Here is a 25,036-nt window from a genome sequence, read left to right as displayed (position 1 = left end):
AATCTATCTGTAAGGTCTCAGAATCTGCTATAACTTGGCAGAGGGGTGACAGAATTGAAAGCATGATGGGTAAGATAGTTACTTCTACACAAAGAGCAAAATGGAGCGATGACAATTTACACTAGCTTTGGATCTGGCCCAGAAACGATAGGGTATAGAACTGTCAGGTTCTGAGATGAAATTGGAGCAATGGAGCAAAGTTGATACGCCTGGGATGAATTTGCCCCAGTGGTCCAGCTCCCCGATCTGGCTGAGCTGTGCTCAGTGTAAGGTCATGTGCCAGGAGAAAGTAGCTTTCAGCCACTTTTATAGACGCTTGGGCCAGTTCAATCCCTACTGGAAGTTAGAATAGTCTCTACTCTCCAACTTCCCAACTGGGAGATCTGACAGAACAAGGAGTAATGGTCCCAAATTGCAGTGGTGGTTTAGGTTGGATATTAGGAAAACCTTTTTCACTAGGAGGGTGGTGAAGCACTGGAATGGGTTACCTGGGACGGGGGGTGGAATCTCCTTCCTTAGAGGTTTTTAAGGTTAGGCTTGACAAAGCCCTAGTTGGGATGATTTAGTTGGGGATTGATCCTGCTTTGAGCAGGGGGTTGGACTAGATGACCTCCTGAGGTCCCTTCCAACCCTGATATTCTATGATTCTATGATCTTATCATTTTCTACCCCCTTTTAGCCGACTGGAGTGCCCCAAAGGGCTCTAAGCAGGCCAGAGAAAATGACTTACAGTATAAATGAGATCACTAAGGGCTTGTGTATGCTTAAAATGCTACAATGGCATAGCTGTACCACTGCAGGGCTTTAGTGTAGACACTACCTATGCTGATGGGAGGGAGTTTCCTGTTGGCTTAGGTAATCCATCTCCATGAGAGGCGGTAGCTAGGTCGATGGAAGAATTCTTCCATCAACCTAGCCCTGTCTACATGGGGACTTAGGTCACCTTAACTACACTGCTTGAGGTGTGGATTTTTCACACCCCTGACTGACATAATTAAACTGATCTAATTTTCTAGCATAGACCAAGTCTTAGAGAGATTATGAGATGCCACAGACTCCAGTGTCCTCTGTAAATCTGAATGTCATCAGTGTACTTTTTTGTTCTCAACTTTACATCCTGATGTAGCCATCACCAGGATGCCCCAGGGTCTGGAAGAAATAAACCGAGGGATGACAGGTTTGCTTCAAGTTTAACACACACAGAGCAGACATGCTGCTGGTAGAAAGAAGTAAACAGTGTAAGGAGCTGGCAGATAGACTCACCGGAACCTACACTGAGGGAATCTGACTACCCAATGAATAAGGTAATGCGCAGCCTCTGAGTCAAGATGGACTCTTCTCTGCTTCTGGTCACCCCAGTGGTGAGGAATGTATTCAGGCAGAGTTATTCTATGCTCTAATAAAACAAATATAGCAGTAAGGATATATTACTGACCAACTGACCAGGATGGTGATAGTGACTGTGAAATGCTCAGGGAGATTTGAGAGATTATTAAAATAAAAAACTCAATAATAATAATGGGGGATTTCAACTATCCTCATATAGAATGGGTACATGTCATTTCAGGACAGAATGAAGAGATAAAGTTTCTTGACACCTTAAATGACTGCTTCGTGGAGCAGCTAGTCCTGGAACCCACAAGAGGAGAGGCAATTCTTGATTTAGTCCTAAGTGGAGCACAGGATCTGGTCCAAGAGGTGAATATCGTTGGACCTCTTGGTAATAGTGACCACAATATAAGTGACCATAATATAATTAAATTGAACATCAGTGTGGTGGGGAAAACACCACAGCAGTCCAACACTGTAGCATTTAATTTCAGAAAGGGGAACTACACAAAAATGAGGAGGTTAGTTAAACAGAAATTAAAAGGTACAGCGCCAAAAGTGAAATCCCTGAAAGCTGTATGGAAACATTTTAAAGACAGATATAGGCTCAACTTAAATGTATACCCCAAATTAAAAAACATAGTAAGAGAACCAAAAAAGAGCCACCATGGCTAAACAACAAAGTAAAAGAAGCAGTGAGAAGCAAAAAGGCATCCTTTAAAAAGTGTAAGTTAAATCCTAGTGAGGAAAATAGAAAGGAGCATAAACTCTGGCAAAGGAAGTATAAAAATATAATTAGGAAGGCCAAAAAAGAATTTGAAGAACAGCTAGCCAAAGACTCAAAAAGTAAAAGACTCAAAAAAAAATTAAGTACATCAGAAGCAGGAAGCCTGCTAAACAACCAGTGGGGCCACTGGGCAATCGAGATGCTAAAGGAGCACTCAAGAACGATAAGGCCATTGTGGAGAAACTAAATGAATTCTTTGCATCGATCTTCATGGCTGAGAATGTGAGGGAGATTCCAAAACCTGAGCCATTCTTTTTTAGATGACAAATCTGAGGGATTGTCCCAGACTGAGGTGTCATTAGAAGAGGTTTTGGAACAAATTGATAAATTAAACAGAAATAAGTCACCAGGACCACATGGTATTCACCCAAGAGTTCTGAAGGAACTTAAATGTGAAATTGCAGAACTGCTAACTGTAGTCTGTAACCTGTCATTTAAATCAGCTTCTGTGCCAAATGACTGGAGGATAGCTAATGTGAGGCCACTTTTTAAAAAGGGCTCCAGAGGTGATCTCGGCAATTACAGGCCAGTAAGCCTGACTTCAATACCAGGAAAACTGGTTGAAACTATAGTGAAGAACAAAATTGTCAGACACATGGATGAACATAATTTGGTGGGGAGGAGACAACATGATTTTTGTAAAGAGCAATCATGCCTCACCAATCTACTAGAATTCTTTGAGGGGGTCAACAAGCATGTACACAAGGGGAAACCAGTGAATACAGTGTATTTAGATTTTCAGAAAGCCTTTGACAAGGTCCCTCCCTGAAGGCTCTTAAGCAAAGTAAGCTGACATGGAATAAGAGGAAAGATCTTCTCATAGATTGGTAACTGATTAAAAGATAGGAAACAAAGGGTAGGAATAAGTGGTCACTTGTAAGACTGGAAAGAGGTAAATAGTGGTATCCCCCAGGGGTCTGTACTGGGACCAGTCCTATTCAACATATTCATAAATGATCTGGAAAAAGGGGTAAACAGTGAGCTGGCAAAATTTAATGCTGATAACTGCAAAGTGATGCATATTGGAAAACATAGTCCCAATTATACATGTAAAATGATGGGGTCTAAATTAGCTGTTACCACAACTCAAGAAAAAAGATCTTGGAGTCATTGTGACTAGTTCTCTGAAAACATCCACTCAGTGTGCAGTGGCAGTCAAAAAAGCAAACAGAATGTTGGGAATCATTAAGAAAGGGATAGATAATAAGGTGGAGAATATCATATTGCCTCTATATAAATCCATGGGATGCCCAGATCTTGAATACTGCATGCAGATGTCATTGCCCCATCTCAAAAAAGATATAGTAGAATTGGAAAAAGTTCAGAAAAGGGCAACAAAAATGATTAGGGGCATGGAACAGCTTCCATATGAGAAGAGATTAATAAGACTGGGACTTTTCAGCTTGGAAAAGAGACAACTCAGGGGGGATATGATTGAGGTCTATAAAATCATGACTGGTGTGGAGAAAGTAAATAAGGAAGTGTTATTTACTCCTTCTCATAACACAAGAACTAGGGGCCACCAAATGAAATGAATAGGCAGTAGGTTTAAAACAAACAAAAGGAAGTATTTCTTCACCAACACACAGTCAATCTGTGGAACTCCTTGCCAGAGGATGTTGTGAAGGCCAAGTCTGTAACAGGGTTCAAAAAAGAACTAGATAAGTTCATGGAGGATAGGTCCGTCAATGGCTATTAGCCAGGATGGGCAGGGATGGTGTCCCTAGCCTCTGTTTGCCAGAAGCTGGTAATGAGTGACAGGGAATGAATCACTTGACAATTACCTGTTCATTCCCTCTGGGGCACCTCGCATTGGCCACTGTCGGAAGACAGGATACTGGGCTAGATGGACCTTTGGTCTGACTCAGTATGGCCATTCTTATGTTCTTCAATGGGATTACTCATGTGCTTAAAGTTACACACACGGCCTAGGAGAGTTTTTTAAAAAGGAGAGAGACAAAGAGGGGACAAAGAGGAGGTAGTAATGGGGATCACTTAACATTTTGGACTTATGGAAGGGGAGTAGAGCTAAGGGCCCTTGGGTGTGTTTAGTGCTACCTTAAGCTTTGAGTTCTGTGTTTACTGTTTGAATACCATAAAACATGACAGATCAGATGTAGTTAACTTTGCGACAATACCTGTAGTTTAAAATAGCTTTAAGCATTAGAGCAGCTGTCTCCTTGTTTGTGCCTGGAAGTGGATTTCAGGGTGCAGGACTAATATATTCAACATGCCGTACTCTGCTGCAAATTTCACGGCTGCATCGCCTCCCCTTCCTCCCCCGGATCCCCCACCTGCAGTGACAGGAGAGTTCCAGTTATAAATGGGCTACATAGCCCAGCAGTGATGGGCTTTCGCAAGAAGTCTGATGATTGTCTGCACCACTGAAACTTCAGACGTGGCTGAAAAGCATTTCGGTCCGGAAGTTTCATTTTCCACTTTCCGCATGCTCCGGGCACAAAGTGAGACGGCACTAGTGACTTCAATCTACTGGGCTTCTCCACCTCTGCAGAGCTCCCCACATGACTCAGCAAGCCAGAGAGCATCTTTTTGTGGCCATGGAACTAGCATTTGACTCCAGTTCAGACCTAGATTAACTGGTGCAGAAGGTTGGCATGCCAATAATAAAAGGAACTAAAGAAAATGGTGCTATGGTACTATGGTAGCTCAGTGCTTGATTGGGGCTCTTAGACAATCCCATAACACAAATAATAAATAATATTTATAGTACACTTGGTACTGAATACTGAATACTGAAGCTATTCAGTACTTTAAATGTTTGTGGTTCAACTGAGAAAAAATTCAGTTCACCTACTTTTTAGCATAATGCCTGCATTTCTAACAGTCCAGGAGAGCTGCAAAGATTCAGATAGACACCAGTGCTCAAATCTCCAGAGCCAGTTTGAGGACACTTGCAAGACCCAAAATGACACAGTGCTGCAATTTTAGGTCTCAGCAAGATTATCTGAAGTTATGGATTCTTGTGGGGTTTTGTAGATGGCAGTACCCCTGTTGGCTTTGGAACCAAAAGAAGCGAGGGGCTCTAGTGACTACCCTTCTTGAAGAGAAGTTTGGAAAGGAATAGCTCCCAGCATCCAAAGCTGGCTCTACAAGTTTCTTAACATTATTAGGTGAAGTGGTTCAGTTCAATACATAGATAGATAGGTATAGATACACTAAATAGGTGCAATATACTATTACATTTATATACCACTCCCTGTATCCTTCAGCTACCATCTATGACGTTTATGAACTATTACTAGCCATTTGAGTTAATATGTTTTTATAATTACTAAACATTATGAGCCAAGTTTTCAGACATGGATGCCTAAATTATGCATACACACTTTGCACCTGGGCATGTGATGATTCAGTGCAAGGACCTTTATATAATATACATAAATGAAGTGTTTTAGTTGACCACTAGGTGTTCACAATTATACATATGCAGTTATGAGTATAAAAATGCACATTACTAAATCAGGGATTACATAAATACCACATCCAGAATATTTTAGGTTGTTGTCAGAAGAGAAACTTCAGAACACTCCAAAGGCATTAGATAAAGCAGAATTAAAACTTAAACTTGGGGAAAGAAAACAAAATACTGTTACTTTTATGCTGGAGATTTATCTCTGTTTGTGGTATGTAAATAACACCATGTCGGTGGTATAGAATGTGAATTATTTTAAAACACTCTGGTTATCGTCTCTCCTCCTTTGGAAGCCTGTAATGATTCAATTGGTCAGAGAGTCTAATCTTTTTAACCTTAATCAACTGATCTGTTTTCATTTGCCTTTTAGTAAAACAGCTGATTGTCAACAGATTTCTTTCAAATTACTGGAAATTTTACCTCAATCATCGGATCAGAATATCTCTGATCAATCAGACTTCTTAGAGTCAGTCTACAGGTTATATTCAGATTCCAGTTTGAAATCTCCAAGGCACAAACATTAAAACTTCCCTATTGTGCATCTGTTATCAGTCTCCTTCCCTTTCACAATCATATAAAGATTAAAAACTTAAATTTTCGAAAGTAACTAGTAATTTTTAGTGTCCAATTCTGGATGCCTGAGAAGCATCTGCATTTCAGAAGCTGGGGCTCAGCTCTTTTTGAAAATTGGGCCCCTTTAAAATATTTTAAGTTTCACATCGAAAAACTGAAGCATCCAAAATCACTAGTCACTTTTGAAAATTAAGTTCCTTGATACAGGCTAAGAACTATACCCACTTATACTGAGTTTACTGTCCATACTCTTGACAGCTGCTGAATAAATGTTTATTTACGTAAAGCAATTAGGGCACATGAAACATAGTATTCAAGTGTTGGCATGCTAGTCTCATCATCAACTCAATTAACTACAATGATTCTAAACTCCTCATGGAGCATTATTATTTTTCTGCCATCAAATTCATATTAACAAAAGCCCAAAGCAGAGTTAATCTGTGTGAATACCCTGCAACCGAAGACATCGATATTGAACTTCCACCAATAGACATAATATTATTCCTAGCTCTTTTTTTCTTGCTAAATGAACGGATGTTCATCACTAGTTCCAATCTGTGAAGCTTTTTTCTCTTGTAATTTCAAGAGGGTTTTCTAAAAGTTTATTACAGTTAACAAAGAGCTAAATGGAAGCCTGGGTGTGTATCAGTGATTGAAGAATCCCGACAGTAGCTAGAAGTAAGATGATAAACACTACCTATTTTTAATTAGAAATGTTCTCTTTCTGCCTCCCCCTCTTTGCCCCATTTTTCACAATGTTTATCTGAATTTGTTTTCCACTCTGCCCACTCTCTGCTCTACTTTTTCATCCATTTCTTAATCTGACTTTTTTTTCCACTTTGCTCCCTCATCCAAGGTTGCACCAGGAGACCTTCCAAGCTCCAGCAGGGGATCGATAGGAGGGGTACTGGCTGAGGTGAACTGAGAGATGAGCTAAAAAACTATGGCCTTCCGGTGACTAAAGCCTCAATCCTGCAAAGACTTCAGGGGATGGAGAAAACAGCATTACAGTGGTGAGTAGGATAGACTTAACTTTTAGAAAAGACAGTATCATTCTTAATACAAACTTTATCAAGGAAGAAATTTTGCAATATAATTTCTGAAATAATAAATAATATAATTTCTGGAAAATCTCCTGAAACTACAGTGATACATTATTATATATATATATATATATATATATATATATAGGGAAACTTGAGAGACATAGCCAGATAGTAGAGAAAGTGCTGGAACTGATATACTGGGCAGGTGAAAAACAGATGACAGAAACTGCCCTGAGAAAAATCATTAGAGCTGGTAGAATTTTTTGTTTGGTTGAAATGTTTTTTCAATGCAGAATGGCTTTTTTCAATCAAACAGAAATTGCTATGGGAAATGTTCATTTTCATTAAAAAAAAAAAAATCTGAAGCCAACCAAAAATCATTTTCTGGTTGTTGACAAGCAAAACAAGTTTTGGTTGGTTTTGTGTTTTGGGCTGAAATGTGTCTGGTTTTGGTTGCTGAAAGTGAACATTTGTAGTGTGCTTCCAGCACCTAAACGTCTGTTTGGTAAAGGTTCAAAGCATTACAAACATCCCACAACCTATTCTAGAATCTTCTTTCTATGTTGTGGTTAACCATTCTTTACGATTCTCTCCTCTGTCTTCTCCATTTCTCACTGGGGGTATTCCTTTCTTTTCTTTGTTAGCAGCAGGTCTTAGGGAATCTCATTATTTGGGAAATGACTTGCTTTCTCTGATCTTACATATTTTTGCCGGATAGAGTTCATTTATTTTAATTAACCCTCTGAAATAATTACATGTCTGTGTTCTTTCAAAAGACAAAATATAGGAATTGAATGATGAGTCACACAAAAGATACTGATTTTTAAAAAGTATATAAAATTCAACAAGACCAGTACACAAAAATGAGCACCATAGAAACAGTTAAGTGTAGTGGAAAAACTGGGCTTCTTTTAGCTATCATTTATACATAAGAGAGTGAACTAAAAAATGAAGCCTAAAAGTTTATAGAAAAATAAAGCATCACAAGGTATTATTGATATTTAGATAGCAAGACTGCATCAGATCTTTCAACAGCTGTATCACTGTTCCCTCCAAGCGGTGCACGTGTGCGTGCGCACACAGATCCTAAACACCACACACACAAAAATTTGCACAGAAGCACAAAAATTTGCACAGAAGAAACTTTTTGCACACATGGCCTGTCAAAAATTTGCACAGAAAAAATGTTTAGTGAACATGGCCTGTCAAAAATTAGAGGGAACATTGAGCTGGATCCAGATCTTCACCTATAAGAAGTACTATTAGAGACTTTGCGTTATAACTGAAAGAAATATATCACTTATTTTGAATTAAATATAGTTTATGATAATGATAAAACTGATGTCTAAAACCCCAGAGAATATAATTCAGATGATAAAGATAGTATTTATTGCATTAATTGTGTGTTATTTTAGCAATATCAGGAAAAAAGTGAAATATTATTTTCATTTAACTGCAGATGACTTATGCATTTCCAGGCCTAATTATCTGATCTTTGTGATATGCTGTTGTGAAAATGAGTATAATATTTCTAGTTACAGCAGAAGTATTTTACAAAATAGAGGATGTTTTATAACATATATAACACACTTTCAGTATGTTTAAAAGAGGGTCAGTTGCAACCAATTAAATTTTAAAAGTTGAAACTTTAACTCGGAGCTTCTTAGCAACACTGAATTCAGGAACGCTCCCAAATCTAAATATTTGTAGAGTTAATGAAGTTTTTAGTGAGTTCTAATTTACAGCGAACAAGTTATCTTTGATAAGTGTTCCAGTTATAGATTTAGGCACCAATTCAGCAAACAGAGATGCATGCACTTAACCTTACTCACATGACCAAAGTTAATGATAAAAACATAAGAACAGCCATAGTGGGTCAGACCAAAGGTCCATCTAGCCCAGTATCCTGTCTTCCTACAGTGGCCAATGCCAGGTGCCCGGAGAGAATGAACAGAACAGGTAATCACCAAGTGATCCATCCCCTGTCGCCAATTCCCAGCTTCTGGCAAACAGAGGCTAGGGAAACCATTCCTTCTCATCCTGGCTAATAGCTATTGATGGACCTATCCTCCATGAATTTATTTAGTTCTTTTTTGAAACCTGTTATAGTCTTGGCCTTCACAACATCCTCTGGTAAAGAGTTCCACAGGCTGACTGTGCGTTGTGTGAAAAAATACTTCCTTTTGTTTGTTTTGAACCTGCTGCCTATTCATTTCATTTGTTGGTCCCTAGTTCTTGTGTTATGAGAAGGAGTAAATAACACTTCCTTATTTACTTTCTCCACACCAGTCATGATTTTATAGACCTCAATCATATCCCCCCTGAGTCATCTCTTTTCCAAGCTGAAAAGTCCCAGTCTTATTCATCTCTTCTCATATGGAAGCTGTTCCATGCCCCTAATCATTTTTGTTGCCCTTTTCTGAACTTTTTCCAATTCTACTATATCTTTTTTGAGATGGGGCAATGACATCTGCACGCAGTATTCAAGATCTGGGCATCCCATGGATTTATATAGAGGCAATATGATATTCTCCACCTTATTATCTATCCCTTTCTTAATGATTCCCAACATTCTGTTTGCTTTTTTGACTGCCACTGCTGACTTCCAAGCTGAATAGTCCCAGTCTTATTAATCGCTCCTCATATGGCAGCCGTTCCATACTTCTAATCATTTTTGTTACCCTTTTCTGAACCTTTTCCAATTCCAATATATATTTTTGATGGTGTACTGTGGATTTATATAGAGGCAATATGATATTTTCTGTCTTATTATCATCCCTTTCTTAATGATTCCCAACATTCTGTTTGCTTTTTTGACTGCCACTGCACATTGAGTGGATGTTTTCAGAGAACTATCCACAATGACTCCAAGATCTCTTTCTTGCATGGTAACAGCTGATTTACACCTCAGCATTTTATATGTATACTTGGGATTATGTTTTCCAGTGTGTATTACTTTGCATTTATCAACATTGAATTTCATCTGCCATTCTGTTGCCCAGTCACCTAGTTTTGTGAGATCCTTTTGTAGCTCTCCGCAATCCCTCAAAGAAGGTGTTTCTTCCCCTGCATCTCCCTGGATCCAAACTTGGACATTCTGAAAAATCTCACAAGAAAGAAGTCCTCACAAAATTTTCGGCCTGTTTTTTCAACCAAACCATTTCAGTACATTCAATGAGTTCCCGATAAGCATCTGGTTTTTAGATGTTTATCCAAATTTTGAACCTACTGAGGTTTATTCTTGATTATCTGTCACCACTGCATGATAACATCTCATTTATTTCATATTCCTGTAACCACGCAGCAAAGACAGGGAGATAATTTATAAATCTGCAACTTCTCCCTTATCTTGGTTTAGATAATGAGGTTACCTAATAAACGTAACAGTCGCAGGCAAAAATTCTGATTGCTTCTGTGCTCTTCAAAAATATGGAGGGGGTGAGTTGCTACAAACACCCTTCTTTAAAAGACTCTTCACTGGCTTTTCTCAAATAAAATGCAAATTTTAATATTGATATGCATTTTCAATGTTACTGAGTCACCAACATGAGAGGATGTTTGCAGGGAATGTTCTGTTACTAATTTTAAAATAGAAATGGAAAATTTAAGAAATATCTACAGGGGAAATATGAATTCACAATGTTGCAGCTAAGATGTTCTTAAAGTAAAAATCAATAACAATATGTAAAGCTTTTCACCTGCCAACACTTATACTAGTAAGCAGTCCCATTGAAGTCAGTAAAACTACTCATGTCAGTACAGTTAAGCATGTGTGCACATGGTCTGCAGGATCAAGGCCAAAGTAACTGATTTTATTTAGGTTATGTCTACACTAGAGGGCTTACGGCAGCGCAGGTGTATCGATGCAGCTGCGCCGCTGTACAATCTCTCGTGTAGCCACCCTAGGCTGAAGAGAAAGAGCTCTCCCGTCGATATAATTAATTCACCCTCAAAGAGCAGCAGTAGCTATGTCACTGGCAGCACTATGCACACTAGCGCTTATGCCAGCATAATTTATGTTGCTCAGGGAGATGGAATATTCATCCCCCTGAGCAACATAAGTTTTGCCAACATAGTTGAAGTGTCCGAAAGTCATTACCATATGACCAACGCATCACTGCGAGATACAAAATGAGTTGACCATCTCAGACTGCTTCCTTCCAGGCAGGTCTCCATGTAGCAGAAACTCTCTCACACCCCTAGCTGCCCCCACCAGGGAGATGTGCCAGTAAACTTTGTGCAGCCCCACCGGATTTCAACTGCTCCACTTAGACACACGTGAACCCTTATCACAGCATCATGGAGTTGCACAACTAGTTTGGGTTTTTTTACCACCACCATAGCACTACCAGAAATAGTAGAATGTTGCACTGCACTTGTGTGAATGTTAAAGGTGAACATCTATATATGTATTTATTATATTGTTTGTAAATGTTGCACTTAGTAAAGCAACTATTCTTCACTGGGAAAGAGCCACATACAACGTGGGAATCCTCCGAGTTCAGCCATTTTTGAGTTATCAATGTGCAAAATGAGGCTATGAAAGTGCAATTACCTAACTCAGGGATTCTCAACCTGGGGTTCAGAACCACTATCCTTTAGTTTGGAGCACAGAGTGAGGCTCGGCAGGCTACAATTTTTTCTCTCATAACGTGCGAGGGTTCACAATATAGAAAGGTTTGAAAAACCACTGACCTCACTCCAAAATGACTGGCGAGGTTTTACTCTGACCTGTGAGAAAAGTTTACCAAAGATGAAGGAGTTTGGAAAGCTAGGAACAAATGACAATCGGGTGTTATAATGGAAATCTGTATATAATCTTAACATTAGTGAATTCTGTAATAATTCTAGTTCCCCAGGGAATCATTAATAATGGCAGTTTTTGGAGCACAGCTCCCATAAGACAGCACTGATTCTTCACTTCCACTTTAACAAATGTATTAGAATGTTGCTAATATTGCAGTATAATTCAGTCGGTATAAACACAGATTAAGAACCTGAGTTTTGAAATCAGTGAGAATTTTGTCACTAATGTCAGTGGGATCAGGAATGGGCTCTTGAGGACCTGAGTAGTTTGATACAACTCATATATATCAATGAGTAATGAAAACCAAATCCAGAAACTTCAAGAATAGACTAATCACAAAAAAACTGACTAGCTTTCATAATTTATCACAAATAAATGAGCGGGCTCCCTGCACATTTTCAAGATCGAATGAGCTGTGTGCACTTGCAGGTAGGAAACTGCTCCTTGTTGGAAAGCTGACTAAGCTAAAACAGTAGGTTTTTTTTATCAATGCAACCTTGCAATTCTCAGGAAACAACATCATCTCGCATTCAGTCATTCTGAAACTGGGGCTCAGATTTCCATCCTAGAGTCTCACAAGTTCTCTTAGACAAGGATACCCTAAAGTTTTAAGTGGGGCAACAGTCACATATAATTTTTCACTCAATTTCTTTACAGTATTTCAATCTGACTTGGTTTTAGTAAAACAGGGAGTGATTTTTGGTTTCGAAACACTTGCCACGTGTCCATACCTCAATTTCTACAAAGAAAACTGGCCCGATTCTGCCAGTATTTAATCCTGCCCCTTAAATGGTGATGATATGTTTAAAGCGCAGATTCTCAACCTATTTACCGTAGTGGGCCAAATATGCAGCTCTCTATGCATTATGTGGGCCACATCCACACAATATACATACTGCCTGTAGAGCCCTGAGGATGTCACATGGGCCGCAGCTGTGTGCTGATTGGGCCGCAGGTTGAGAGCCATTAGTTTAAAGACTACTTTTGTTTATTTATTTGGGTGGGCTGTTGGGTTATTTTTGCTGAAGGTAAGTGGATGGTTGTTTTCAAGATATCTTTTATTTTCTCCCTGGAGGTGGAAAGGGATATGAATACTTTTCTTTTTAAAAACATTCATCAATATATTCCTGTTAACAGTAAGGAAACCAAAAGCTGTGCATTTCCCCTGAGGATTGGTACCTAATGTTAAAAGTAGACAGAGTCCTCTGATTTACATAACTTCTACAATGCTTAATACTTTTGTTAGTGATGAACATGCCTCATTGGCCAAAGCCACTCTCATTTGACTGTCTCTGAAGTTACATGTTAACAAACAATCCACACACAGGGATGTGTAAATTGATAGCTATGTATTACAGACACAGAACTGTTATCACCCCTACCATAGTTTCAATTACACCATTTACCTATCCTGCACATGTGGCTTATTAGCTACATTAGTCGATTTTCTTGAATTATGGTCAGGAATCTTAGGGATGCTATGTTATTTTCAAGCTGATATTTGCATATGTGGCATGTTATTGGGTAGATTTCCTTTAAACTGTACAACCCCTCAGAGTTGTATTCCAGGCTTTATTCTTTTGCATATTTATAATCTCTCCCATGACGGCATCATTCATAGACCTGGGATTGATTGTAACCTCTGTGCCAATATTAGCTCACTCTATGGGCCTGATTCTCCTCTCAGGTAAACCAGTTTTATACAGGTTGTAAATCTACTGATGCCTGAGTTACACTGAAGTGAGTAAGAGCAATATCAGGTCCTAGGTATCTATTGCTAGGGAACCCCACGGGTAAGATTTATGCTTTTTCAGCTCACCCTCTGGCTTATTCAGATCTGGGCTTGGACGACTACTTGTATCTCAAAGCCACAAGCAGACATGATAGAACTGTTTTCAGGCAGCCCCTCTGGATATTTTCACCTTTCTATTGTCCAGATTTTGTATCCAGCAACAGCAGATATTAGACATGTCAGTACTCTCGTTGATTCTGGGTCACTTGTGAAGCGTGGAAATGTCACCATTGAGAAACTCTGTGATTACTGTGACTAAGCAATAGTTAGGCTGTCACCAATACTTACTCAGCAGGATGTGGAAACTGCTCTCCAAGCTTTGGCTTCACTACCTCTGTTATGTGAAGATCAAAAGGCCACCTGCTTTGTAATTATCTATGAGCAAAAGAAGAGGTCTGTTTGCTTTGTATTCTGAGGTGCCTCTTGCTCCCCCACTCCTTCCTTTCCAAGGTCACCCTAGTTTATGGATGATATGTTGTTATACCAATAAAAACTAGCAGGATCTTATTAAAGGGGAAAAGACATTTGTCACATTTATTGTAAATACCATAATAAAATAAAAGATAACAGCAAACAACGTTGTTTGACTACTTATTCCTATGATTACTTATATATATATCCATTCACACAATCATTCATACAAGTTCTGTGTAGATATTATAGTTACCAGCCTAGATGTTGCTCATGCCAAGTTACTGGCCAGGTATCTTGGTCGTGAGGATGGAGCCGAGTCTGTGTCAGATGCATCTGATGCTCCTGGAGGCTGGCAGCAGAACCATAGACTCAAAGTCCTCAGTCTTTAGAGTCCAGTTTTATAGGAATTTATTCCTATGTCAGTCCATGAGAGTTGCTTCATTCTGCTGTTGCTAAATCAATCAGCAGGTGGCTGGCTCCATGTTGTCAGATGCTTGTTTTTCCTTCCTTTGAGGTGGTGGGGGTCATCTGGTTGATCCCACTTGACACCTTCTTCAGCTGACACTGAATTCTTCAGGCTGGTAACTCCCTAACCATTCTTTCATTATTTAAACTACGCACTCATTCACATACATTCTCTATCTTAATCACATCTATTTCACTGTCTCTTTACCTTTCGGGGTGTTACCAATTTAGAGAACAGGCACTTAGAGTCAATTGACGTTTAACAAGTTTTATACAAAGTATTTCTTTGAGCAGGTTTCACACAGACACAGCTGGTGGCTTGCAGGTTAGAGGCTAAATCTTGGGAATCACATTTATTTCTAATGTAAACCTTTAATTGTAAAGTCTCATTTAACAATAAATCATTTCTAACAATAAATCATTTTTCATATAAACCATGTCTAATATAAACCTTCTTTAATATCCCTACAATGTGACAAATGAAGCAAGAGGGAAGACATCTGGAATGACAAGAGTAGACGTCTCATGCCAAGGCTGATTGGTTCCAACATGCAGATTTTTTAGGAGCTCTGTTGCTGTGGCTCTGGGTAGAGGGCAAAAAAAAGTTCTTTTCCTCCACCATAGCATCTACAAAATCTCAGTCAGCAAGTTCATTGTAAGTGGTAGATAGCCTGGCAAATCTGAACTAGCTCAGCTCAGTAGCTGGTCTGAGATCTTCCCATTGAGAGACATTGTTTACTATTTTGCTAACAAGACTGATCACATTAGGGATAGGTTTTCTTCTTCAGTGGTCACAGTGCAAACTCTTGAGGGGACAAAGGCCTTGTCTTCTCTGCTAGAGTTTCGGCCAATGATGCTCCTCGGTTGTTGGGAGAACATCTTCCCACAACCTGTGCTTTGGATCCAGGGAATCCATGTCTTTTCTGGCTGATGAAAGGCAGTGGGGAAGTACTGGTTCCCTTCTGTGTAGAGATTTTCAAGGCCTCTTTTAGAGAGGGCAGACTGCCTATTGCTCGCCCAGTCCAAAAGAGCTCAAGAGTGGTGACTGCAGGCATGCTGCAAAAGACAGCTGTTTGAGAGGCCATCTGGAGAGAGCTGAGGAAATGCATCCCACAGTGATGCAGAGGACCGGTGGCTGGCTGGCCAACTGAGTTCCTATGGAACAACTTTCAGTTTGGCTGTGGTTTAAAATAATTGTGTTTATTCCAGGATTAACTATGGTATGGGCCTAGAACCTGGGATAGGCATTGTGATAAATGAAAGGGGAGGGGAATAGAGCCCTTTTATGGACATCCAGCTAAAAAAAAATTAATGGAGATATACCTATCTCCTAGAACTGGAATGGACTCTGAAGGGTCATTGAGTCCAGCCCCCTGCCTTCACTAGCAGGACCAAGTACTGATTTTGCCCCAGATTCCTAAGGCCCCTTCAAGGATTGAACTCACAATCCTGTGTTTAGCAGGCCAATGCTCAAACCACTGAGCTATCCCTCCCACCACAGCTAGCTATAAAGTCCTTCTTGGTGGCTGTTTTCTGCTTGCTTTACCTGTAACAGGTTAAAAAGTCTCCTTGACTAGGTAAAGAAAGCAAGTGGGCACCTGACCAAAAGAGCCAATGGAAGGGCTAGAACCAGGGCCGTCCTTAGGATTTCTGGTGCCCTAGGCAAGATTATTAAACTGGTGCCCCTGTGCCTGATCTGCTCTTAGCAACACAAATATAAGCATACAGTATTGGAAAACTTGCCACATTCACGTTATTAAAACCAGTTTAACTTAATTAAGCACACTGTAATGCTGATGCACTAGCACTAAAGAAGTAGCACTATAGAAAAAATTCTGATTTGACAGAATGATGCAAATAATATAATTTTTTTAATTTGTCAAAATTTTATTGGAGATTTATATGAAGAGGTATTGAAACAAAGATTTGTTTTTCATTAAAAGCAATCTTTCTGGCTTTTTTGGCTGCAAAATCAGTTTAACAAGCTGGGTTTCCAAACAGTGGGAAAATATAACCCTAGTTTTACTGCTAGGTAAAGCACAAAGTGACCAAAATGAAGTCAGCACAGAATCATCTCATCTAGATTAAGGTAGCACAAAAATGTTACAGAAGTCCTATTGTACCTTATTTTTGTTTGGAAAGACATTAGCAATAGCAGCACATTCACATGATAAAATACATGATAAATCACTGCCTCTAAAGTTCCATCAAAAACTGACATTTTCACAGCTCTAGCATGATCTGCTGTACAGATTCTTCACAAGGAAGTGTCCCTGGCCTTTCTAACTCATATTAACTATGTATTTACTTTATGAAAGGTGGAGAAAACATTGTGAAAACGTAAAACATTGGCTGCCCACCTTCTGGGCTGGCAAAAGCTATACTGACTCACAGGAAAAAAAAATGCAGGAGAATCTTAGTACAACATATGGTCAGTCTATTCCAGGGGTCGGCAACCTTTCAGAAGTGGTGTGCCAAGTTCACTGTAATTTAAGGTTTCTCGTGCCAGTAATACATTTTAACGTTTGTAGAAGGTATCTCTCTATGTCTATATTATATAAAGAAACTATTGTTATTATCTGAGGTCCTGGCCACCGGTGCTGTTCAGGCCACTGCCAGCTGAGTAAATGAAACCCCAGACCAGCAGTGGGCTGAGTGGGACTGGTGGCTGGAACCCTAGACAAGGATCCCAGGCCCTGCTCAGCCCACTGCTGGTCTGGGGTTCTGACCACCAACTCCTGCCAGCCAGGATCCCGGCTGCCAACCCCCCTCAGCCCGCTACCAGCCTGGGATTCTGCTCACCCAGGCTGGCAGGAGGCAGAGTGGGGCCGGCGGCAGGGCTCCTGACTGGCAAGGGGCTGGCAGCCGGAACCCCGGAGTAGCAGTAGGCTGAGTGCTGCCGGCACCCCAGACTGGCAGCAGACTGAGCCACTCAACCCTCCACCGGCCCTGCTCAGCCCGCCACCAGCCCACTCAGCCCACTGCCGGCTGAATGAATGAAACCCCAGGCTGACAGCAGGTTGAGTGGTTCAGCCGTCCTGCTCAGCCCGCTGCCAGCCTGGGGTTCCTTGGGGGTCCCCAGGCCAGCAGCAGGTGCTGAGTGGGGCCGACGGCCAGTATCCCAGCTGGCAATAGGGCAGCAGCCGGAACCCCAGAGCAGTGATGGGCTGAGCCGCTCAGCCTGCCACTGCGTACCATCAAAAATCAGCTCACCTGCCACCTTTGGTGCGTGTGCCATAGGTTGCCAACCCCTGCTTTATACACTAGTAAGGAGATGAGCATATTACAGTTGTTGGAGGGCTCTTATCAGGAGTAACAGGCTATAGGAAAGTCAGTCAACATTTTTTGTTTCTCTGATGAAAACTGGCCCACTCCCTACCTCAAACCAAACCTGTCACTAATAATTGTCAACAACTTAATTTTCTGTTTTTGGCTAAGATATTGATTTTAAAAAAATATTGAAATTGGATTCAGGATTGTTAGCAAGAATTTTTGGCAAACAAAGTTGTTAAATCACAATCTAAATGGCAACACAGTACTGCTTTCATGCTTGGCTCACCCCCCAGCCTGCTGGTCCAACAGCTGCAGTGGACCCCAAAATCCACCTCTTGGGGTGCAGAGTGGCAACAGCAGCAGCAAACCCTCAGATCCAATCACACGCCAATGGGCACCACCACCAGCCTTACGGACCATGGTGAAGTTAGCACAGCATCTGATCTCAGGGACAGGTCACCCATGGAGCCACAGCAGCTCATCCTGCCCTGTGTAGCTCCCCCCGGATGAGGTGGATCGCTGGCAGCCAGGGGTGGCTCTACAAATTTGGCCGCCCCAAGCAATCATGCCCGGGAGGCGCCCCCGACCGGCGGGAGCAGCGGACGTGCCGCGGGCATGACTGCGGAGGGTCCGCTGGTCGCGCGGCTCAGCTGGACCTCCCGCAGCTGCGGACGGTTCGCTGGTCCGGCGACTCCGGTTGAGCTGCCGCAGTCATGCCTGCGGGAGGTCCAGCCGAGCCGCGGGACCAGCGAACCGTCCGCAGTCATGCCTGCGGCAGGTCCGGTCGTCCCGGGGCTCCGGTGGACCTCCCGCAGCCATGACTGCGGCAGGTCCACCGACCCAGCCTGCCGCCCCCCTGGGAAAGGGCCACCCCAGGCGGGTGCTTGCCCCGCTGGGCTCTAGAGCCGCCCCTGCTGGCAGCTGCCAGCCCGGGGGAGAGGCGCTCCCCAGCTAGGGTGCCCAGATCCAGATGTCCTGATTTTATAGGGCCCGTCCCGATATTTGGGGCTTTGTCTTATATAGGCACCAATTACCCCCACCTAGAGTGACCAGACAGCAAGTGTGAAAAATCAGGACGGGATGAGGGTAAAAGGAGCCTATATAAGAAAAAGACCCCAAAATTGGGACTGGCCCTATAAAATAGGGATATCTGCTCACCCTACCCCAACCCCCTGTCCTGATTTTTCACACATCTGGCTAATCCCAGCCCAGCCCTGTGTGACATTCCAATCCTGGCCGAGAAAGTGAGTTACTTTCACTTTCATTCCTCAGCAGGCAGCCAGCCTCCCCCCCACCTACCCCCCAGCACCTTACCCAACCCAGCCCTGACGGAGGGGAGGGAGGAGAGAGAGAGGGATGCTCCTGGGGAGGAGGGAGAAAGGAGGGGGTGCTCCATGGGGAAAGGGGGGAGAAGAATGGATGTTATGGGGGACAACAAAGGATACTGGTTCCAGAGCCGCAGAGCCTGCCTTGCCTCACCTCACCTCAGCTGGGGGGGGGGGGGGGAAGAGTCACACTCACAGGTGAACTCCTTCCCCAACCCCTACCACCTCCCCTTCCCAGAGACCCCATCAGCCAATCCCCTCACTCAGCCTGTGCTGCATTCGGCTCGCTCTAGGACCCAGCAGCCTGTTCTTACATGCTCCACTGCTTCCCATCTGTCTGGGCTCCCGGCAGAGTGGTGCCCCCAGACCTAGCGGTGCCCTAGGCGGCTGCCTATTCTGCCTATGCCTAAGGATGGCCCTGGCTAGAACTTTTTAAAATTGAGGAAAAAACTTCCCTTTGTCTGTTGTTGTTGTTGTTCTCTGGAGATAGGGGACAGAGCAGGACAGGGCTGGAGCTATGCTGTAAAATACTTTAAAATCAGGTATGAAAAAACATCAAATCATACCTCAACCCTACTTATCTGAAACCCCAAATATGTAAGTAATCAGGGAATGTCTAGGAAGACACGATTAGGGTTATTTCTTTTATTTCTTATTGGCTTGTGGACTCCTCTGTGCTAACCCCAGATGTTTTTATTTGCTTGTAACCTTTAAGCAGAACCTCAAGAGAGCTATCTGGATGCTTAATTTTTGTAATTGTTTCTTTTAAGATCTAGCAAAAAGTCTAAGTTCCAAATGTATTTCCTTTCTTTTTGGGTTTAATAAAATTTACCTTTTTTTAAGAATAGGATTGGATTTTTGTGTCCCTAAGAGGTTTGTGCATGTTGTTTAATTAGCTGGTGGCAACAGCTGATTTCTTTTGTATTTTTCTCAGCTCTCCCAGGAAGGGGGGTGAAAGGGCTTGAGGGTACCCCACAGGAAGGAATTCCCAAGTGTTCCTTCCTGGGTTCTCAGAAGGGGGGGAGGGGTTTGCACTTGGGTGGTAGCAGCATCTACCCATCCAAGGTCAGAGAGAAGCTGTGATCTTGGGAGTTTAATACCAGCATGGAGTGGCCTGTATTAATTTTTAAAATCCTTGCGGGCCCCCACCTTCTGCACTCGAAGTGCCGGAGTGGGGAATCAGCCTTGACAGGCACCTTATTATTTTAAAGATATATAAATAAATATTAGAATTAATAGAAAAATTAGGGCCAGACAAAGAATGCAGTTAGCTACACCCATTTTGTGCCCGAATACTGTGCAGCAGGACTCCTGAGAATAGGGCATTCCTTTACTCTGTCTATTACTCTCTGCTACAATGACTATCCAGGGCTGATCTGGTTCCACCTGCATAGGGGAAACACAAAGTTGCCCCTCTGAGGCCCTGCACTGTTCTGTTGAATTCTCACTACAGAGGGAGAAGCATGTCCCAAACCTTGACCTTGCATCCCCCATGATAGTGTAGTGTGAGGCCAGTAGACCGTCAGCCATGCAGCATCTTCCTGCATGTGCAAGTGTTTGAGTTAAAAAGGAAAGCCTCATGAAACTGCAATATTTGGAAAATCAAAGTATTTATTATAATAAATAACAATGAAAGAGATAGCAAACAAGCAACTCTTTCAAATGTATTAGGGCCAGACAAAGAATGCAGTTAGCTACACCCATTTTGTGCCCGAATACTGTGCAGCAGGACTCCTGAGAATAGGGCATTCCTTTACTCTGTCTATTACTCTCTGCTACAATGACTATCCAGGGCTGATCTGGTTCCACCTGCATAGGGGAAACACAAAGTTGCCCCTCTGAGGCCCTGCACTGTTCTGTTGAATTCTCACTACAGAGGGAGAAGCATGTCCCAAACCTTGACCTTGCATCCCCCATGATAGTGTAGTGTGAGGCCAGTAGACCGTCAGCCATGCAGCATCTTCCTGCATGTGCAAGTGTTTGAGTTAGAAAGGAAAGCCTCATGAAACTGCAATATTTGGAAAATCAAAGTATTTATTATAATAAATAACAATGAAAGAGATAGCAAACAAGCAACTCTTTCAAATGTATTCCATAAATATTATAGTAACAGTTGTTTAGTTATATCATATTTCATGTAAAAGTATCTGGCACATTTTTATAAATAAATTCACACTATTAATTTATATAAATAAATGCACTTTATAATTATTGCCGTTCAATAAATTAGCATTAAATATTAAAAGATTGAAGGATCAATTAAACAAAAAGACAGCAAAATTTCCTAGAAAGATTTTCCAGTTAAAGATATTGGGACAGATGCAGGCATGCATCACTGCATAGCTTTCAAAATATCCACTTGTGCTTGTGCACATAGACCCCAATCAACAAAATACTTAAGCACTTGGTTAAAGTTGAAATGTTTGGCACTGTTAAATAACTACCACTCCTATAGGTGTTCTTCTTAATAGATAAATGGTTGGTATCGTAGCAGTGGTTTCCTGGAGGTTCTTTCAGTTTTTCTTCTTGTTTCCTCCCTTACTAGTAACAATTCTCTTCGGTGCTTCAGTGCATGCATTTTCCATGTAATCAAAGAGCAAATCCAGCTCCCCAATTGCTTTGTTCTTTCCACTAACTCCCAACTATATATATATATAGGGGGAAAAAAAGAAAATTCTTTAATATCTCATTATGTCACCAAAGTTTTAGATTGGAATATAGTATTTTCATAGAAATAGGGCTAAATCCTGGTCACTTTACTCTTACAAATAATTCTGTTAATGTCAGGAGACCTCAAGATGGAAACTACCTAATCCAAACTATGCCAATGCTGGAGTGTTCCCTATAGTCTATATTCCATGACCTTGCCCAATTCCATTTTAAATTACTCCAGAGATGTATCAAGTGAACATAGAAATCACTCAATGTACAATAGCATCATAACGGTGCTGAGGTTTGGCTTATGATGCTTTTAATATGACATCTGAGGAAGCTGTCCCTAGCTGATTGCCCAATTGGCTGAACCGTCCAGCCTACAGTCTCTTTCCAATAGAAGATCACATTGTGCACTAGATGCTTCTACAGTTCCGCCATAGTTGGTGGAGGAAGTTTTTATGTTCTAAAAATACATTTATTTTCTTTTAAAGTTAAAAATTGCAATGACTTAGCTGTAACATTTAATTAAGTGCACCTGGTGCTCTCTCTATTACAGTTTGCCTATCATTACAATCTCAGTTTTGGCAATAAAGAACATAAGGGCCAGGTTATCATTTCAGGGACATACTTGCATAGTGCTATTAACAAACACAGGCCCCAAGCCTGCCAGTGCTTACACATGGGAGTAATTCTATGCAAGTGATGAGTAATCTTTTAACTTCAGTGGAAATAATCACTTGCAGGATCAGGGCTATAGATAAGACATGATCTTGATGCCAAAAATCTTACAATCTAAATAAACAAGACAAAGAAGGAATAAAAATGTCCCTAGCCCCCTATCACCACTGCAGCCCTCACTCCTTAAATAATCTCTGCTCACTTTAGAAGGTTAGCTTCACAACTAGGTTTTTTCTGCATTAAACTGTTTATAGTTTTGGATTACACAAGAGCCAACATAAATGGTTTTTTTTTTCATCATTAGTCACTGCTGATAATAGGCCTGATCCAAAGTTCATTGGAGTCAACAGAAAGACCCCAACTGACTTCAGTGGGCTTTGAATCAAGCTCAACAGGGACATTGGAACAATAATGAAAAATAATGACCTGGCAAATCACAGCAAATTCATTAATCTCTTGGTCTTAAAATCACCAAGTAAGTTATTTGTAATAGCTACTTGGGGGCCTGGCACTGGTCTTGTTAAAACAAACGTACCTGTTTCATTTTGTCTTTCATTTCTTCCAGGTTCTTTTCGATATGTTCTCTGTGTCCTGAGAATTTCTGAAAAACAAAAGCCAGGGTTTGGTTGGTGACTGTGTGACAGTGCGGTTTTTCTGTTTCACACCTTTCTATTAATCTACTTGATTTCACAAACCTAAATTTGGGTATCTTGATCTGAGGTTTCCTTTGATTTCACCACCCAGTGGGTGGTCACCTTGCCACTACAGCACACTGCAAAGGCTACACTTGAAATTCAAAAGCCACCTGAGAGCAGAACAAAGGATGGGAACCAGAGAAGAGAAGGTGCAGGAGAGATAGAATGGGAAACAGCCAGGGTCTATATAAGCGTGCCATACTTACGCAGCCACTTAGCTCTGTGCTCAAAGCTGCTAAGAACTGTGCCACCTCATGGATGTGTGGATAACGGTTCTTGGGCGCAGAGAGAAGTACTTCATCCACTATGATCTCTATTACTCTCTTCATCACATAGCAGCGATTAGTCTCCTGCAAAACACAAAGTAGGAGGGTCACACTATATAATTACAAACCAATAAATCCAGCTTAGGCAGCTGGCTGTGTGCAGCATATGTAAAGCTCACCTGGACATTAATGTACAGCTGCTGTCCAATAAGCCTGTTGTCTGTGTCCTGGTCCGAGAGCCTAGCCTAAGAGGTAGAAAGGAAGTCAGTATTCTACAACAACAGTGCAGGACACTACAACTGATACCCTGCTTTGAGTGACGGCTGCCGGATTCGGGGATTATACCTCAGAGGGGACCCCGGGTGAGATGGAGAAAGCTGAGCCTACTGGGGAGGAGGGAGAGTCAGAAGAAGTGTGTAGGAGGTTACACTCTTAGGAGGAGCTTACTAGTTATTTCTAGAGTCATGTCCATGCCCAGCTTTGAATGGGGCTAAGGAGAGAGAGAAATGAAAACTCTTGTTTCAAAATTTGCCAGCCCCAGGTAAAGCAGACGAAATTTAGCTGAGTGCACAGCAGTTCATTAGAAATGAGCTGTGCTTCACCAGTGGGTTATCCCTCCACAGATTGCTGGGGGAGTTACAGTAGGTTGTGGTTTCACAAAGCTATGTACTTAGCAAGTAGTATACTATACCTGCCTCTAAAAGCATCGCTGCAGCATAAGTACATGTCCATGTAGAGGTGGGAGGCGGGGGTAGCAAGAAAGTGGAATATGGGAGGAGAGACCCATGGCAATGGAGAGGAGAGAGGGCACTCAAATACTACCATAATAGATAGATAGGTTACTATACCAGTTTGGCCAACGTGTAGGTGCGATTCCTGATGTAGGATTGCTGGAAGCTGATCTTTCTGAGTCTGCAGACGTGACTGGCAGGAGCAACTCCTGCTCCTTTTGGAGGCATGGGGAGGGCCAGGAGAAGGAAAGGAAGACAGCAGAAGCAGAAAAAGATCCATGCCGGGGAGCACTTCATCCCGTTCTGTATGGACACCATGGCTCAAAATCCAAAGTAGTGAGTTCAGCTGGGCCGCAGCTACGGTACTCTGCACCGATGAGAAAGAGAGATGGCCATCATCAGAGAGGTAGACTGGGTAAGACAAAGCAAGAAAGCCAGGTAGACTTCAAATCTTACCTTTGCTGGGATTCTTGTTGTGCTATGCAGGAGTCTAGGTGCATCTTATATAGACCCAGCAGCGTTTTTTTCCTGGGTGTCTGGTGATGAATTAAAAATGACATCAGCAAGTCTCTTACTTTCCAGCATCCTCTTCTGAGAATAACCACCACCAAAACCCACACACAACACAACCGCAAGGGCTTTGCATTCTTCTGTTTCTTATAAGAAGTAACCCCATTTTTAATGTTGGGGTAGACAGGGGCTTTTCCTGACGTATTGGTGAAGTTACACGGATGTGAACTTGGGATGTTCTTTTGAAAAAAAAATAT

The 25,036-nt window shown here is 41.7% G+C and overlaps 1 protein-coding gene across 1 annotated transcript; it reads right to left on the bottom strand.

Annotated features, from left to right (window-relative positions):
- Nucleotides 1-21,606: 21,606 nt before the first annotated feature.
- On the bottom strand, nucleotides 21,607-24,807 carry IL22 (interleukin 22). Its single transcript, XM_039519942.1, has 6 exons — nucleotides 24,726-24,807; nucleotides 24,387-24,636; nucleotides 23,718-23,783; nucleotides 23,479-23,622; nucleotides 23,113-23,178; nucleotides 21,607-21,886 (listed from the first exon to the last, which is right to left on the bottom strand). Exons 2-6 carry the CDS (start codon nucleotides 24,585-24,587, stop codon nucleotides 21,758-21,760), a joined length of 606 nt encoding a protein of 201 aa, XP_039375876.1. The 5' UTR covers nucleotides 24,588-24,636; nucleotides 24,726-24,807; the 3' UTR covers nucleotides 21,607-21,757.
- Nucleotides 24,808-25,036: the final 229 nt, after the last annotated feature.

Source organism: Mauremys reevesii, linkage group 1 (genome assembly GCF_016161935.1).
Source record: "Mauremys reevesii isolate NIE-2019 linkage group 1, ASM1616193v1, whole genome shotgun sequence".
Classification (NCBI taxonomy): Eukaryota; Metazoa; Chordata; order Testudines; family Geoemydidae; genus Mauremys; species Mauremys reevesii.
Note: the sequence above shows the minus strand (reverse complement) of the source record. Positions and strands in the feature narration are given on the sequence as shown.